General features: G+C 45.4%; 1 protein-coding gene across 1 annotated transcript in view; it reads left to right on the top strand.

Annotated features, from left to right (window-relative positions):
- Positions 1–17,540, top strand: part of LOC108443768 (zinc finger protein 585A-like) — a 29,249-nt gene extending 11,709 nt beyond the window's left edge. The window contains exons 4-5 of the mRNA XM_037533315.1: positions 246–1,185; positions 12,761–17,540. Of these exons, the coding sequence (XP_037389212.1) occupies positions 246–1,185; positions 12,761–14,379 (2,559 nt within the window). The 3' untranslated portion in view covers positions 14,380–17,540. The remainder of the gene's footprint in view (positions 1–245; positions 1,186–12,760) is intronic.
- Positions 17,541–18,791: the final 1,251 nt, after the last annotated feature.

Below are 18,791 nucleotides of genomic sequence, written 5' to 3'. Positions count from 1 at the left end.
TATGGCTTACTTAATGATTATGTTCATTTTTGTAAAGAATTTAATCTCCGTCACAATCAAAATACCAAACGTGTTAAGTTTCCAGTGTTTATCGTGATGTTTTTTGGTTGTAATGCTGAGCTGTATTATATTCTAACATAACCGGTTTAAAATGAAGAGCTGCTCTTTTTTCAGGGGTCTAATGCTTTTGTTTGTCGAATGTTAGATTTTCTGATGTTTTGAATTCTTTTCTTCTCCAGAGCTGAAGAATGAATTCCGGCCTCATCTTGCTGTGTGTGCCCGGCACTAACCTATACCTGCCGCTGCATCACGAGATTCCACCGCAGGGATTTCTGCAGGTTGCTGATGCGGAGTTAGAACAGCCGACGTCCTCCGCTAATCTCCTCGCTGATGCCTCCCCCACAGGAGAGGAGTCGGAAAGCGGTAAGGAGAGAGCTCACCTCTGTTCAGAGTGTGGGAAGAGTTTTACCCAGCACAGCGATCTCCAGCGACACCAGCGCGTTCACACAGGAGAGAAACCGTTTAGCTGCTTGCAGTGCGGGAAGGGCTTTATTCAACAGAGCGATCTCCAGCTGCACCTGCGCACCCACACCGGAGAGAAACCATACGACTGCTCGCACTGCGGGAAGAGCTTCACCCACCGGAACAGCCTCCAGCGCCACCAGCTCATTCACTCGGGAGAGAAGCCGTACGACTGCCCGCTCTGCGGGAAGAGCTTCACTCATAAGAACAGCCTCCAGCGCCACCAGAGCGTCCACACCGGAGAGAAGCCGTACGACTGCTCCGTGTGCGGCAAGAGTTTTATCGACAAAGGCCACCTGAAGAAACACCAGCGCGTTCACACGGGAGAGAAGCCGTATCAGTGCATGTACTGCGGCAGGAGCTTCGCCCAGCAGAGTTACCTCCAACAGCACCACCGCACTCACACCGGAGAGAGGCCGTATTACTGCTCCGAGTGCGGCAAGAGCTTCACTCAGCTGAGCAGCCTCCAGCTGCACCACCGCATTCACTCGGGGGAGAAGCCTTACGACTGCCCGGAGTGCGGGGTCAGCTTCACCCACAAGAGCAGCCTCCAGCGACACCAGCTCACCCACACAGGAGAGAAGCCGTACGTCTGCGCCTGGTGCGGGAGGAGTTTTACTGAACAGAGTAACCTTCAGCGACACGTGCGCACTCACTTCAAGGATTAATTCCTTGTTCTTCCGCCGTCTCTCGGGCAAACGTTCTTGGCAAACTTTGCTTTGAGTAGCTGGTGTTGACTTGATAGCCATAATAATAATAATAATAATAATAAATAATAAATAATAATAAATAATTGAGAATAATCATAGCAGCAATGGTAATTTATCATTGCTAAACTTATTATCACTAAAAACCTCCTTAAATTTTCACCTTCTAGCAGCTTCCGCACTTGCATGTGGCTGTAGGTGTTTCTGTCTTTGTGCAGCTTTAGTCCAGAAACGAACTCGGCGAAAGTGCGCGAACGCAAATGACCGCGCGCTGCCAGCGCTCGTTAAAACGCTCAGTACTGAAGGGGGCGCTAGAGAGGGGTCTACTGCTGTTCCAACAGGTGAATGAGAGTGAATAGCTTTTGTGTTGGAACAGAAAGGCGATAATGTGTCATAATTTTATGTTTGTGAGACACGCTGGCCGTACTTGGGACAGGCTTGGCTGTCGTTATAGCGCCCTCTGCTGTGACGCTCAGAACGCAGCTCGCACGTGTGTTTAATTCTCGTGTCATGAAATCTGTTGGGATCGTTTGAGCTCTTCCCTGTGAAGCCTGTTTTGGGGGGGAAGGTTATAGAATCTAAATCAAGGGCCGACGTCGTATTATTATACGGCCCACCAGCGTTGTGATGTGGTCTCATGGTCTCTGAGTGTTCTGCTGGATCCATCAGTGCATTCACATTACAGCAAAGCAGATTTGGTTGGTTGTCGCTGCTGGTGGCCTTTGAGCTCCTCGGGTTGTGGGGGCAGTGCAGAACTTCAGTGATGTGGCCAGCAGTTCAGTTGGTTGCTTTGCTGTAAAGTGAACGCAGTGTTGAGGACGAATGGGTTAACTGACCTGTCCGTGCTCTGTGGACTCTCTCATAGCTACTGTTACCAGGTTGGAAGGTTTTGCAGAGCAGTGGCTAAAATCTCATTGAGAAACTTTTATTTTACTTAATTGAACTGAATCTGCCTGTATATACCGGCGCTGTCGGAACAAAACCTCGTATCTCCATTTTTGTCATCATTTTTCAGTTTTTGACATAATTTGAAAATGCCTGTGGTGCTACAAAGAAACGACCTGAAAGTATTTGGAAAAATGTCTGGTTCCATTGACTTGCATTAAAAGTGGAGTGTTTTTTCCTTCTCCTGCGAAGTTATCCTTTCGGAGATACGAGGTTTTGATCCGACAACAGTGACAGGTTCTCAAACGCTGACCACTGGACAGCGTTGTTGTAATCTAATCTAAAGACTTTTCTTTTACTCAGATTTTGTGCATATGGTGGTGTTTCTGTACTAAGACAGTTTTCCTTAAAACGATATTGCCTTGTTTACAGTATTGCAATATATATATCACTGTATCATGACCTCATGTTCCCCAGGTTCTTACCGATACACAACCGAATTAATACCGAGTGCTTTGTGCAGTTATGAACCTGTTTCATGGGCGGAGCAGAGAGTTTTAGAGCTGTTTTAGCATCGGTATCAAGCTCATTCAACAGCCTAGTTTACTCCATCATCTACTTTAGCACGACTAAAGTTATTCGGCATTTATAGCGACATCACCACGGAAACAGAGAGAGCCGTTATCTGTTGCTTCAACAACATACTACAGAAGTAAGTTGCCACACGTTTGCTGCAGTCACTCGTTAGATTGAGGTTTTAACCAAACCTTTGTGAAGCTCGGAAGGCCAGAGCGTGAGCAGAACATTTAGCCTCAGAACTTGTTAACAAGGGGAACTTAAAGGCTGAGCTCTGGACTTTTAGGTGCGGCAGCCTTAGGTGTATTTTTCAATGCCTTATTTAGGATTTCTGTTCATATTTAAGAATCTTTTAAGGCTTGCTTTTGAATACTACCAGAGACCAGATGCTCCAAGAAGGCTTCAAGGCCAGACGGGCTAAAGGTTTGGATACTCGTTTTCTACAAGCATGACGATATTAACGATATGTTCAGAAATGCATATCGTGTTGTATTGTGATAAATTATATCACGATATTGAGATATATATTGTCACATTGCCCGGCCCTACTAATCAGAGAAACACTATCATCAGCTAACGGAACCGGTTTCCCTTATAAGAGGGGCTGCTACACACATCTACACGTTTTTGGGGGGCTTTTTTTCAGACATTACGTCCCTGCTCTGACGACAGGTTTTGTTGTCTGTTGGACGATGTTGACGAGCCCCCTAGAGTGAGAGACAACTTTGCGAGGTGTTGAATTATTTAAGGAATTTCATCCGCGTTTTATTCCCGCTTTAATAAGTCAGCATTCCCCCACGTTTAGCCCACGGTTCGTCTCTCAGACCGCAGCCCTCGTCTCAGGGCTTCTCGCTTCTCATTCCTTCATCTACTTTAGCTTTATTTGCATGACTCTTATAGTACTCAATGCTCCATGTTGCCAAACTTTGTACTGTATACGTCGTAATGTAAAGACACTATTTCAGAGATGTAGTTTATATAGGAACTGATTAAAAACAGGCCAAGTGTGAACAGTAGAAAGCAGGTCGTAATTCTGAGGTACAGCTCCTAGAATTATGGAGAGCTGACATGTCTTAAGCTGCCGGATCTGCTGAGGGATTCCCGACGAATAACAAAGTATTTCCATATCAGATGGAGCCTGGAAGGCATGCGTGTTTTGCTATAGAAGCAAATAAGTCTTAGTTTTTTTAGATTCTCTTAAATAGAAAATCATGCCTTTTGTGAATCTGTAGCTGGTGTGTTAATTAATGTAGAACTAAAATAAAAAACGAGCTGTTTTTGACGTAGTTTAAGGGGCGGAAGCCGAGTCAGAGCATGGATTTGTAGCAGACTTATACTGTGTAGTGCGGTGCTCTTCAGAATTGTTGGCATTGTTGGTCGGTAAATTTTAAGTTTCTCAGTAAACACTGAGAGAAAAGCCTGCAGACTGAAAAGGTTTTCTACAAAGTTCAGGCTGTGGTCTTTCCCGTAGTTCTGCACTGAGGTGAAAGCAGGGCAGGAAAAATATTAGATTAGATTAAGTGACTCTTATTAGTCCCACACCTCTGCATTTAACCCATGCGTGAAGTAAAACACCACACACACACTCAGGGGCAGTGAGCACGCTTGCCCAGAGCGGTGGGCAGCCCTATCCGCAGCGCCCAGGGAGCAGTTGGGGGTTTGGTGTCTTGCTTAAGGGCAATTCAGTCGCGTGCTGTCGGCTCTGGGAATCGAACCGCCGACCTTCTGGTCACAAGGCCGGTTCCCTCACCTCCAGCCCACGACTGCCCCCAGGTGGTGAGATGTTCAGGTTTTTCTTTTGTCTCATAACATAAACTTGTGAGTCTTTGTAAGAATTCAGGGTGCCGATTATTCGGACTCCTTTTGGGGGATTGGATATTTTTAATAATGTGTTTATTTCACTGTTTTTCTCTCCTATTAAACCCAGATGCCAGTAACTCTGAAAGCACGGAGTTATGTTGAGCTTATTAACTTGGTAATTTGAGTGAAGGATGTTTTATTATCTGTCTCTGGTTCATCCACAGTGACGGTGAGAATAACGTATAGAGCCCTGATGTGGTCACTGTTGTTGTTTGTGTGATGGACCGTAACCTTTAATACCTGCATGACTGGATTTCATGTTTTCAGTTTCATATGATTTTTGGATGAGACAGAGTGAGGGAGAGAGTGAGGGAGAGAGTGAGGGAGAGAGTGAGGGAGAGAGTGAGGGAGAGAGTGAGGGAGAGAGTGAGGGAGAGAGGGAGGGAGAGAGGGAGGGAGAGAGGGAGGGAGGGAGGGAGAGAGGGAGAGAGTGAGGGAGAGAGTGAGGGAGAGAGGGAGGGAGGGAGGGAGAGAGGGAGGGAGAGAGGGAGAGAGTGAGGGAGAGAGGGAGGGAGGGAGGGAGGGAGGGAGAGAGGGAGGGAGAGAGGGAGGGAGGGAGAGAGGGAGGGAGAGAGGGAGAGAGAGAGGGAGAGAGTGAGGGAGAGAGGGAGGGAGGGAGGGAGGGAGGGAGAGAGGGAGGGAGAGAGGGAGGGAGGGAGAGAGGGAGAGAGAGAGGGAGAGAGTGAGGGAGAGAGTGAGGGAGAGAGTGAGGGAGAGAGTGAGGGAGAGAGGGAGAGACAGAGTGAGGGAGAGACAGAGTGAGGGAGAGACAGAGTGAGGGAGGGAGAGAGTGAGGGAGAGACAGAGTGAGGGAGAGACAGAGTGAGGGAGAGACAGAGTGAGGGAGGGAGAGAGTGAGGGAGGGAGAGAGTGAGGGAGAGAGCTCTGAGACCAGAATATGAACCAGTACACTCCTAAAAAGATGGTTCTCCAAGGGTTCTTTAGTATAGAAAGTGGTTTTACATAGAAACATGAACACCAACAGAACCCTTTGCACAATGAAACAGTTCTTCAGATTGATAGAGAATGTGTTATAGACGGTTCTATATAGATACTCTTTGAAAAAGGTTCCATGTAGCACTAAAAAGGGTTCTGCTGTTACGATGTCAAGCATGTACGAGTAGAGGAACCCTTTTTGGTGCTACATAGAACCATGATCATACATTTCATCATGCAAAGGGTTCTTTGAGTGTTCATATAGAACCATGAACGCTCAAAGAGCGCTTTGCATGATTAAGGGGTTCTTTGCATTCTTAAAGCGTTCTTCAGATTGATGGAGAATGTGCTGTAGATGGTTCTATATAGAACCTTTTTGGAAAGGGTTCATACATAGAACCTTAAACACATTCTTCATAAATCTAAAGAAGCCTTTCATCATGCAAAGGATTCTTTGAGTGTTCATGGTTATTGTTATGATGTAAAGCGTGTACACTCAACAAAGATGGTTCTTCATGGGTTCTTTAGTAAAGAAAATGGAACCATGAATACTCGGAGAACCCTTTGCATGATAAAAGGGTTATTTACATTGTGAAATCAAATTGATCGAGAATGTGTTGTAGGTTTTTCTATATAGAACCTTTTTGAAAAGGGTTCCACATAGCACCAAAACGGGTTCTGCCACTGTTACGTTGTCAAGCATGTAACAATAGAACCACCATTTTTGGTGCAGTATAGAACCATATACAACACACTCTCCATATATCTAAAGAACCATTTCATTAGGCAAAGGATTCTTTGAGTGTTCATGGTTCTGTGTAGAACCTCTTTCTTTACTAAAGAACCCTTGAGGAACCATCTTCTTAAGTGTGTACCAATAGGAGAACCCTTTTCAAAAAGGTTCTGTATAGAACCATCTCCAGCACATTCTCCATGAATCTGAAGAACCATGGAAAGGGTTTATGGTTCTGTGTAGAACCATCTTTACTGAGGAACCCTCATTTTTCACTGTGTAGTTTGCTGTGTTGTGTTTTTGCCAAACTGTCATTTTCATTTTTCTTTTCTATTGTAAATCATTTTAATCATAAAACTGTTTGAATAAATTTTCGTAGTGAAACTGACCGACTCGGGTCTTTTTACAGCGGTGGTCATGGATCCCAGGGGTCGCCATGACTACAAGCAGTGCACAATGATGGACGAAGTACACAAACCATGTACTTGAGTTAAAGTCGAGACCCCCAAGGTAAAATATCCCTCCAGTAAAAGTAGAAGTTCCTCCCTTTAGACCTCCACTTGAGTAAAAGTACTAAAGTATTTCCCTTCAAATGTACTTAAGTATAAAGTAAAAGTACTAAAAGAGTAATTCTGGCTCTGATGTCCTGTTATCATTTTTATAACCAGACTGGCTTCATGAACTCATTTCAGGTGAAAGTCCTCCAGCGTCTCTCTTGGTAAACCAGTCTTTTAATAGAACGTCATTAATTAGTGACGCTGACGTCTATTAAAATGATCAGAAGCACAAAACACTGAAGGTAAACAGTTTCCATCAGGGAGAACCGAGTGGCTCTGAAATCACTTTTTACACACAAGCAAAGTTTCAGTTTCAGATTTATTTACAACTTAGTTCCAAGTTTAAGTTGAATAAAAACTGGCTTTAAACTCAGGATCACAGATGAGCTCCTTTACTATGTTGATCTGTAGGCGTCTGTTCATAAACATAAACCAGCCCAAACTCATTTACTATAAAATGAAATGGTGTTTGTAGAAATTCAGAAAAAAGCCGCGTCAGTCTCGACTGCATATGTGGACATATTTCTATATTGAGCTCTATTTACACAAAGTTAGGTTAGTTCATCATTTATGTTGAACAGACTCTCCCAAAGTTTTACGCTGCTGCGCTGACGTTGAACCGCGTGCTGCACTGGGTCGGTATGACCAACAGGTCAAAACCAGCTCTAAACAAAGTGACCGCTGGGCCCTGATTGGTGCTCTGGCTTTGCGCTTCTTTCGTTTTGACATGTGACGTTTTTATACACACAGAAACCAAAAGGAACGACAGATTTCTCAAAATGTAGGAGGAAAAAGTCGGATATTAGACTCTGAAATGTAGTGGAGTGAAAGGAAAAAGTCCAGAACGGAGAAACTTCAGTACAGATACACCAAAAATACTAAAGTACAGAAACCAATTACATTTACTCAGATACTCAGATACTGTCCAGCACTGACTAAAACACAAACATAGCCTTTTCATTAACTATCCTGAACCACCAGTGAACCTACAAGAGTCTTCAGAGTTTTATATGGAAAGTTGATGATGGGAAATCTTGTGTGGATTATTTTACCTCATGAACACAGTTGAGGCCAAAATCTTCTCAAAGCTATGGTATAAAAACTCTCCGACATCAGGCAGTGACTTCATAACCGTCTGGTGTGATCACTGTGAGGGAGCTTTTTAGAAGTGGACATCTGCTTCCTATCACCACCACTTGGAATAAATCAGTACAAGTACCCTTTGGGCACCCTGGAAGGAAACTGCCCAGCCTATATTGTTGTGTGGTTGAATAGAAATGTAATATTTAATAAAGACGAAGCAGAAAATTTCCCTGTTGAGGCTTCTGCTCTGAGAAAAGTAGAAGATCTCCACCAGTAGTGAGGAATCTTGGTTCTGAATGAAATCTTAAAGCTCGGGTTGAAGGTATTGGTCAATCTGCCTTCTTTCCCTTCAGAACTGTTGCTTCGGTTGGACCATATTAGTTTGTATGAAGCAAATTAGGTCACATGTTTTTTCTTGTGTAGTACTGCCTTCATTACACTCAGCAGAGGTTCTATTGGTCGGGTCCAAGCCCCCATGAGCCCACCAGCGACGACGGTGGCAAGGAAAAACTCCCTAAAAGAGGAAGAAACCTTGAGAGGAACCAAGACTCAGAAGGGGAACCCACCCTCCTCTGGTCGACACCGGATAGCAAACATTATTAGTATGAAGTTTTATAGTAAAGTGGGGAAAGAGAAGATCTGAGGGTGAGGACTGCACAGCGCTGTACAGCAAGAAGCTCAGTGGTGGTCAAGCCGGTCCAGAAGGCTGGTGAGCAGCGGCACCAATCAAGGCAGAAGAGGCAGCAGCATCAGACGCACAGGATGGGCAGCTGATCAACTCGGCAGAGAAAGGAAGAAAACACAGAGTCAGTTCTGTAGAGTGGCTGACCTCAGATTACAGTAAAACAGAGCAGCAGAGACTCCAGCAGGTCCAGACCTGACAGGGAGACTAATCACCAAAGGCTCCACTGTACAAGTGAGTTTTTAGCCTAGACTTAAAGACTGAGGCTGAGTCTGAGTCCCGAACATTAACAGGAAGATTATTCCAGAGCTGGGGGGCTTTGTATGAGAAGCTCCGCCCCCCTGATGGAGCTTTATTAGTTCTAGGTACCAGTAGTGAGCAGCACCTTGTGATCTAAGTAGGCGTGATGGTTCATAGTGGGACAGTGATAAGATTTTATAATCAATGTGAAATTTAACTGGTAACCAGTGCTGGGCTGATAAAACTGGGCTGACCTGGTCAAACTTTCTGGTTCTTGTGAGACTCTGGCTGCAGTGTTCTGGACCAGCTGAAGATTGTTGGGGCTTTTGCTTGGATGTCCAGACAGCAGGGCATTACAGTGTCCAGCCTTGAGGTAATAAAAGCATGAACAATTTTTTCTGCGTCCTGTAGAGATCATGCATTTCTTAATTTAGTGAGTTTAATTAAAGTATAACACAAGTAAACTTGTGTATAAAACCACTGGCCTGACTGCATGTCCTTGAACTATGGGAGAAAACCTACACAGACACTGAGGTCATCGCCAGAGACGAAACCCAGCATCTGGTGGTGACCTGCTGGGCCTGCGCTGCAGCTCTCTTCACTCCCTGCTTGTTTTTCGGGCCGTTTTACCGTCAGTTTGCCTTCGGTAAGTGAAAATCAGTCGAGCACGCATGAGGATTTGGCCACTGCAGAGCGTTCCGCTGCTCTGTGTGGAGCCCTGCTGGGGACATCCTGTATAAATAAAAATAATGCATGGCCACGACTAAGAAAAGCGTGGGAACGAGATCCTAATGCGTGGCCACGACTTAGCAAGGTGTGGGAATGAGATCCTAATGCGTGGCCACGACTTAGCAAGGTGTGGGAATGAGATCCTAATGCGTGGCCACGACTTAGCAAGGTGTGGGAATGAGATCCTAATGCGTGGCCATGACTTAGCAAGGTGTGGGAATGAGATCCTAATGCGTGGCCACGACTAAGAAAAGCGTGGGAATGAGATCCTAATGCGTGGCCACGACTTAGCAAGGTGTGGGAATGAGATCGTAATGCGTGGCCACGACTTAGCAAGGTGTGGGAATGAGATCCTAATGCGTGGCCACGACTTAGCAAGGTGTGGGAATGAGATCCTAATGCGTGGCCACGACTTAGCAAGGTGTGGGAATGAGATCCTAATGCGTGGCCACGACTTAGCAAGGTGTGGGAATGAGATCCTAATGCGTGGCCACGACTTAGCAAGGTGTGGGAATGAGATCCTAATGCGTGGCCACGACTTAGCAAGGTGTGGGAATGAGATCCTAATGCGTGGCCATGACTTAGCAAGGTGTGGGAATGAGATCCTAATGCGTGGCCACGACTTAGCAAGGTGTGGAAATGAGATCCTAATGCGTGGCCACGACTTAGCAAGGTGTGGAAATGAGATCCTAATGCGTGGCCACGACGATCTTCACTTCAGGCCTGGTTTCCAGCTTTACTCAGACCCTGTTTTCTAAAACGCCCTCCAGACTGACCACAGCACTGCCCTTTTAGTGTTTTACCTGTACCCAACACACCTGATCCAGATAATCAGCTCATTTAAAGTCCACCATCGAGGTAAATGTGTGTGTTGAAGCAGGAAAAGCGCCAAAATGTGCTGGACAGTGGCCCCCAGGACTAGAGCTGAATGTTTTTAGGACGGAACGATTGTGTGATACTTGTTTGCACGGACATCATTTGTGCACGTACAGGGCTTTCGTTTGTAGGCGGCGGTTTTAAGGGAATTTGAGATGTAAATAAACGCGTTTTATATCGATTTATAGTCCAAAACTGGAACCTTAGCCGAGTTTGGTCCGATTTAAGCCCCGGACTGGAACCTACTGAGGTTTACGTTGCGTTTTATAGTCGCTTAGCTGGAAATAAAGGAGTTTAATGTGTAGTTTTGGTTTTATGTTACTGCGGTTCAGATTCGCCTTCATACGGTTCGGGTTTTTCCCTCTGTTCTTCTAACAGTAAGTACAGAAAGGTCCATATGTCACTGATCACTGTTAGTAAAACCAAACCAAGCACAGTTTTCCAAATAAGATGCCCTTTTAATTGAGAAAACACGCTGTTTGTAACGAGAGCTAAGGGACCGTCTATAAATTACATGCTTGTGCGAGCGGCGATTATAGGGGTCCAAGCACACCTACCAAAGGACAGCACTGGGATTTTGGGCAACTGATGGGCAGTCAGAATTTTTAGAAGCGCATTAGTTTGTAACATCTGACAAATTGATCGACTGACTCATTAGTCTTGGTATGGCAGTGTAACCCACCTAACATCGGCCCTTCCAATTTCAGCTGCTTCTATGTTTTAAGTATTTCATCTGTATTTCTTTGCCAGTTGTTTTGAGGAAATAATAAAAAAGCATAAGCTTCTGCCTTAGTAGGGCTTTTAAAGTGTCTTCTTAGGGGTGTCACCTGCCCTGTTCTTCTACAGCCCCAAGTATTTTTAACCAGCTTTTTTATAATGTTATACAGGGCCACGTTCATCCGCTCCTCAAACTCGGTGAGAGCGACATGCCGGATAACGCTGCTGAATTGCTGCATGTTTTGTTGATGTGCAAATCCTAAAATTAAATTTTAAAAAGTTGCACAAAATGTACGGGGAATTTTAAGAAGAAATAAGGGGGCTGAAATCCCAAAATGATTATATGCTGAATGGCTTGACTGGCTTGAGCGCTAGACTTTTACATGCTCCTAGTTATTTTTGTAGGAAAACACATTTGGAAAAAATATCAAGTATTCCTAAGGATGGTGTCATTCTGCATGTACAAAACTCCAGGAACGCACAACACTTTCCGTTTTGTGACAAAATATTTAACTCATTGGTGTAAAAGTTGTCCTTGTGGTTATGTAGCTTGTGTGCGCAGAGTAAGGCTGACCACACTGGTCAAACCTAATCTTATTGTAAACACAATATGCTGTTTTAAGTGGAAAAATGACGTCTATGGCAGTCTATCAAAGTATTAGCGTGAAAGTAAAGAAAAAATGTAATTAATTATTTTTTTTTGTTGTTTAAAAGTCAAACACGTCTTGGACATTAAGCTACACAGATCTCTCCTGAAAAAAAATAGGTGAGTAAAGTGCTTTATTTAAGTTAAATGACCTTGATAAAAAAAAGATTAAAGGACTCTTATCAGTCCCACAACAGGGAAATTTCACCTCCACATTTAACCCATCCATGAAGTGAAACACCGCATACACACTGGGAGGCAATGAGCACACTTGCCTTGTGTGGTTGGTTAGTGGTTAACACCTCTGCCTTCTACCCTGTAGACTGGGGTTCAATCCCCACGTGGGCAAACACACTATACCAATAAGAGTCCTTGGGCAAGACTCCTAACACCACCTTGGCCTGCCTATGTAAAAAATGATGAGATTGTAAGTCGCTCTGGATAAGAGTGTCAGCCAAATGCCATAAATGTAAATGTAAACTTGCCCAGAGCGGTGGGCAGCCCTATCCACAGCGACAGGGAGCAATTGGTGGTTAGGTGTCTTGCTCAAGGGCATTTCAGTTATGCACTGTCAAAGCTGAGGATCGATCCGGCGACCTTCCGGTCACAGGGCCGGTTCCCTAACTTCCAGCCCACAACTGCCCCTGCGGTTTACAGTCAGCTCCAGCAAATAAGTCAGAATACCGAATAGTCAGAATAGTCGAATGTTAGATTCGATGATTGATACAGTTTACTTAAAATAAACGCAATTGATCTTCCCCTTTCTGTTCGAAACTGATGCTGCTTGGTGCATAAATTTGGACTGAACAACACTGGAGCTGCACCTTTAATGCTGCGCTGAATGTAGAATGGTTGGTTCGGTTAAACAGTTGGGGAAATTAAGCTCTAGTTTTGTTTCATGTGATGTATTTGTTTCTAATTTTTCTTCTATTCCTCTTTTCAGAAATGATTGCCGTCCTGTTTCAGCTCTTCTCTGCTGTGTCTACACATTTATCTCCACAGCCAGATGAGAAGATCATCACAAGTGGTACAAATCAGTAAGGTCAGGAATCGTCCTCTACATTTCTCACCAACTCATCCAGAAAAAGATGGGCAAGGAGCGAACCCTCCACTGCTCAGAGTGCGGGAAGGGTTTTAGTCATCAGTGTCATCTCCAAGACCACCAGCGCATCCACACCGGAGAGAAGCCGTATCGCTGCTCGCAGTGCGGGAAGGGTTTTGCTCATCAGAGTAACCATCAGCGTCACCTGCGCACTCACACGGGAGAGAAGCCGTACTGCTGCTTGGAGTGCGGGACGCGCTTTGTCCGTCAGTGTCATCTCCGAGACCACCAGCGCATTCACACCGGAGAGAAGCCGTATCGGTGTTCGCAGTGTGGGCAGAGTTTTGCTCGTCAGAACAATCTTCAGCGTCACTATCGCACTCACGTAGGAGAGAAGCCGTACATCTGCTCGGAGTGCGGGAAGAGTTTTATCCGTCAGTGTCACCTCCGGGACCACCTGCGCATTCACACCGGAGAGAAACCGTATCCGTGTTCGCAGTGTGGGAAGAGTTTCGCTCGACTGAGTAAGCTTCAACGTCACTTTCGTATTCACACGGGCGAGAAGCCGCATTGCTGCTCGGAGTGCACGAAGAGTTTTGGGGATTTGGGTAGCTTAAAGAAACACCAGCGCACTCACACCGGGGACAAACCATGCGTCTGCTCAGAGTGTGGAAAGAGCTTTACCGACCAGGGCACTCTGAGGAGTCACCAGCGCGTCCACACTGGAGAGAAGCCGCATCGCTGTTCACAGTGCGGGAAGAGTTTTGCTCGCCTGACTAAGCTTCAGCATCACTGTCGCACTCACACGGGAGAGAAGCCGTACTGCTGCTTACAGTGTGAGAAGAGTTTTAGTGACTTGGGTAACTTTAAAAAACACCAGCGCACTCACACAGGGGAAAAACCTTGTGTCTGCTCAGAGTGCGGCAGCAGTTTTACCGACAGAAGTGCGCTCCTAGCGCACCGGCGCGTTCACACGGGAGAGAAGCCGTATTTCTGTTCGCAGTGTGGGAAGAGTTTTGCTCGACTTAGAAACCTCCAGATACACCACCGCATTCACACCGGAGAGAAACCGTATACTTGCACGCAGTGTGGGAAGAGTTTTATCGACAGAGGAATTCTCAAGAACCACCAGCGCATCCACACAGAAGAGAAGCCGTATCGCTGCTCGCAGTGCGGGAAGAGTTTTGCACATCAGAGTAACCATCAGCGTCACCTGCGCACTCACACGGGAGAGAAGCCGTACTGCTGCTCGGAGTGCGGGATGCGCTTTGTCCGTCAGTGTCATCTCCGAGACCACCGGCGCATTCACACCGGAGAGAAGCCGTACCGCTGTTCGCAGTGTGGCAAGAGTTTTGCTCGACAGAACAATCTTCAGCGCCACCTTCATATTCACACGGGAGAAAAGCCGTACATCTGCTTACAGTGTGGGAAGAATTTCATTGACTTGGATAAGTTGAAAAAACACCAGCGCACTCACACAGGGGAAAAGCCGTATGTCTGCTCGGAGTGTGGAAAGTGTTTTTGTAAAAGAAGCACTCTCACAGCACACCTGCGCAGTCACACAGGAGAGACGCTGGTGTCTACGTGAAACTTGCAGGTTAAGTTGCCTCATCAGGGTGCGAAATACCCCCTGGTATTCGGGAGTGCACACTCGCCCAAGTGGTGCTGATGCTTCATTGGCAACAGAAAGCTTGGTTTAACAGTTCTTCTTCTGGAAATGTTCTTTTCTAGTTTGGCAACGTTCCACAAATTAAATCTTGTACAATTCTTGTTTTTAGTTTTTGAAATGCATAATAACTCATTCCTTCCTTCAGTCTCTTGTAAAGTTGGGCGAGTGTTTTAGATTTACCAATATGCTGCGGTATATTTTAAATATTTTCAGAGGTATCCCAGACATAGTTTTAGTGGCTGGGCTGTTATGGACCAAGTGGATCAACCAGTTCACTACAGCGACCTTGAGGCAGGTCAGTGCTGTATCTCTAGTTAGTTAAGGATACCAAAGACAGAAACTTGCCGATTGCAGAGAAACAATGGCCGCATAATATTATATTTATTATGAAGGACCCCCAGAATTTTGAATGAGACATTCAGGGGGTCCAAAAGGACCTTGTAGGACCTCCCTGTATTTTGCACCTTGGCCTCATCACATCAAACTCTACTGAGCTTGAATGTCTACATCATTTCCACATGAATACAAAGTATTTTCTCTTTGTTTTCTCTTTATTTTTGAAAATAGGTTAATTGATGTCAAATATTTTACTAATGTGGAAGTGACATTTGAGAAGTAAAGCATTTATTCATTTCTTTTACCATTTGACAGTATTTTAATGTATGAAAACATACAAGCTAATTATAAAGTAACTGGATTAAATGTTCTCTTTCTCTTTTGAGGCTCTCTAGGTCACCTCTCGGTCTCAGTTGTGTATACCATCATGAACATTACCAACATGAACATTACCCCTCATCAGCACAGGCCAACATGAACATTACCCTTCATCAGCACAGGCCAACATGAACATTACCCTTCATCAGCACAGGCCAACACGAACATTACTCCTCTTCAGCACAGGGCAACATGAACGTTACCCCTCTTCACCACAGGCCAACATGAACATTACCCTTCATCAGCACAGGCCAACATGAACATTACCCTTCTTCAGCACAGGCCAACATGAACATTACTCCTCTTCAGCACAGGCCAACATGAACATTACTCCTCTTCAGCACAGGCCAACATGAACGTTACTCCTCTTCAGCACAGGCCAACATGAACGTTACTCCTCTTCAGCACAGGCCAACATGAACGTTACTCCTCTTCAGCACAGGCCAACATGAACGTTACTCCTCTTCAGCACAGGCCAACATGAACATTACCCCTCATCAGCACAGGCCAATATTGCTGTCACTTCACAGCACAGGCTAATATGAGAATTATCCGTCTTCACCACAGGCCAACATGAACATTGCCCCTCTTCAGCACAGGCCAACATGAACATTACCCTTCTTCAGCACAGGCCAACATGAACATTATCCCTCTTCAGCACAGGCCAACATGAACATTACTCCTCTTCAGCACAGGCCAACATGAACGTTACCCCTCTTCAGCACAGGCCAACATGAACGTTACCCCTCTTCAGCACAGGCCAACATGAACGTTACTCCTCTTCAGCACAGGCCAACATGAACGTTACTCCTCTTCAGCACAGGCCAACATGAACGTTACTCCTCTTCAGCACAGGCCAACATGAACGTTACCCCTCTTCAGCACAGGCCAACATGAACGTTACCCCTCTTCAGCACAGGCCAACATGAACGTTACCCCTCTTCAGCACAGGCCAACATGAACATTACCCCTCATCAGCACAGGCCAATATTGCTGTCCCTTCACAGCACAGGCTAACATGAGAATTATCCCTCTTCAGCACAGGCCAACATGAACGTTACCCCTCTTCCTGCACAGGCCAACATGAACATTACCCCTCATCAGCACAGGCCAATATTGCTGTCCCTTCACAGCACAGGCTAACATGAGAATTATCCCTCTTCAGCACAGGCCAACATGAACGTTACCCCTCTTCAGCACAGGCCAACATGAACGTTACTCCTCTTCAGCACAGGCCAACATGAACGTTACTCCTCTTCAGCACAGGCCAATATTGCTGTCCCTTCACAGCACAGGCTAACATGAGAATTATCCCTCTTCAGCACAGGCCAACATGAACGTTACCCCTCTTCAGCACAGGCCAACATGAACGTTACCCCTCTTCAGCACAGGCCAACATGAACGTTACCCCTCATCAGCACAGGCCAATATTGCTGTCCCTTCACAGCACAGGCTAACATGAGAATTATCCCTCTTCAGCACAGGCCAACATGAACGTTACCCCTCATCAGCACAGGCCAATATTGCTGTCCCTTCACAGCACAGGCTAACATGAGAATTATCCCTCTTCAGCACAGGCCAACATGAACGTTACCCCTCTTCAGCACAGGCCAACATGAACGTTACTCCTCTTCAGCACAGGCCAACATGAACGTTACTCCTCTTCAGCACAGGCCAACATGAACGTTACTCCTCTTCAGCACAGGCCAATATTGCTGTCCCTTCACAGCACAGGCTAACATGAGAATTATCCCTCTTCAGCACAGGCCAACATGAACGTTACCCCTCTTCAGCACAGGCCAACATGAACGTTACCCCTCATCAGCACAGGCCAATATTGCTGTCCCTTCACAGCACAGGCTAACATGAGAATTATCCCTCTTCAGCACAGGCCAACATGAACGTTACCCCTCTTCCTGCACAGGCCAATGTGAACGTTACCCCTCATCAGCACAGGCCAACGTGAACGTTACCCCTCTTCCTGCACAGGACAACGTGAACATTACCCCTCTTCAGCTTAGGCCAACGTGAACGTTACTCCTCTTCCTGCACAGGCCAACGTGAACGTTACCCCTCTTCCTGCACAGGCCAACGTGAACGTTACCCCTCTTCAGCTTAGGCCAACGTGAACATTACCCCTCTTCAGCTTAGGCCAACGTGAACATTACCCCTCTTCAGCTTAGGCCAACGTGAACGTTACTCCTCTTCCTGCACAGGCCAACGTGAACGTTACCCCTCATCAGCACAGGCCAACGTTAATATCACTCGTCATCAGTAAATATGAGCTTCAGGCCCGTTACAGAATGTATTGGTGTTGTTTATTTATATTTGTTGTTTTCTTTTTTTATTAAAGTGCATCCACATTATTTCTTAGTGTTTTATTTACTATTTAATGTCTTCAAAATTCACTGAATATTGTGATATTTTATATGTTGAGTTTTTTAGCACTACATTGTGTATCTGTAGTTTTGTTTCAGTCAGTGCTATTTTAATGGCTATTTTGGCTTCTTGGAGGTTTTTTCATAGCTTATTGATGGGGGTGATAATGTTGAGAGATCTGCTCTTTGGAAGTAATTTGGTCATTGCTTTAAACACAGTGCAGGAAGTTACTCATAATGCCAGAAACGGTCTTTATAATGTGCTGTAGGCCTCAGAGGAAAGGCTACATGTGCAGAAGCTCAGTGTGTCTAATGTTGCGTTATAGCATAGGAACATTTGTGAGACCAGTGGTAGATGGGTGGCTATTTACCACAAGTTCAGGGAAAGATCTCCAGGCAGGTCACATGGCGTGAAGTGGGTGTGTTGGGTTGAGGCAAATAAATGTGAATGAAAGAGAAAGCAGTGAATGTTTTCACTAAGACATCGTGGGGCTTATGAAGAATAACGTCTAACCTGGTGCTGACATGTTTACTGGGCTGCAGTGAGTAGTATTTGTCAGCTATGCAGCTTTCTAACGTGCTTTGGCTTGTACGCTGGCACAATAAGTGAGTTTCTTTTCTTAGATTGTCGCTCTGGTGAAGAATGTGTAGCTTTGCTCAACTCTTAACATTAATCTGAGTAACTGTAGATGTTTGTGTCAGTCTGTGCAATATCGATTGGACACTCCAGCCAGCGTTGGGTACGAAGAAAACAGCTAGGAAGTAAGCTAATCCGCCAATTTGGCCACTAAAGGCTTTCATTTTAACAGTTTAAACAGCAGTGGTGGACATTACTTACGTAAATAATGAGTTTCTGTACTTTAGTATTTTTGGTGTATCTGTACTGAAGTTTCTCCGTTCTGGGGTCTTTTTCCTTTCACTCCACTACATTTCAGAGTCTAATCTCCGACTTTTTCCTCCTACATTCTGAGAAATCTGTCGTTCCTTTTGGTTTCTTTGTGTATAAAAACGTAACATGTCAAAACGAAAGAAGCGCAAAGCCAGAGCACCAATCAGGGCCCAGCGGTCACTTTGTTTAGAGCTGGTTTTGACCTGTTGGTCATACCGACCCAGTGCAGCACGCGGTTCAACGTCAGCGCAGCAGCGTAAAACTTTGGGAGAGTCTGTTCAACATAAATGATGAACTAACCTAACTTTGTGTAAATAGAGCTCAATATAGAAATATGTCCACATATGCAG

The sequence above is a fragment of the Pygocentrus nattereri genome, chromosome 23 (assembly GCF_015220715.1).
Source record: "Pygocentrus nattereri isolate fPygNat1 chromosome 23, fPygNat1.pri, whole genome shotgun sequence".
Classification (NCBI taxonomy): Eukaryota; Metazoa; Chordata; class Actinopteri; order Characiformes; family Serrasalmidae; genus Pygocentrus; species Pygocentrus nattereri.
Note: the sequence above shows the minus strand (reverse complement) of the source record. Positions and strands in the feature narration are given on the sequence as shown.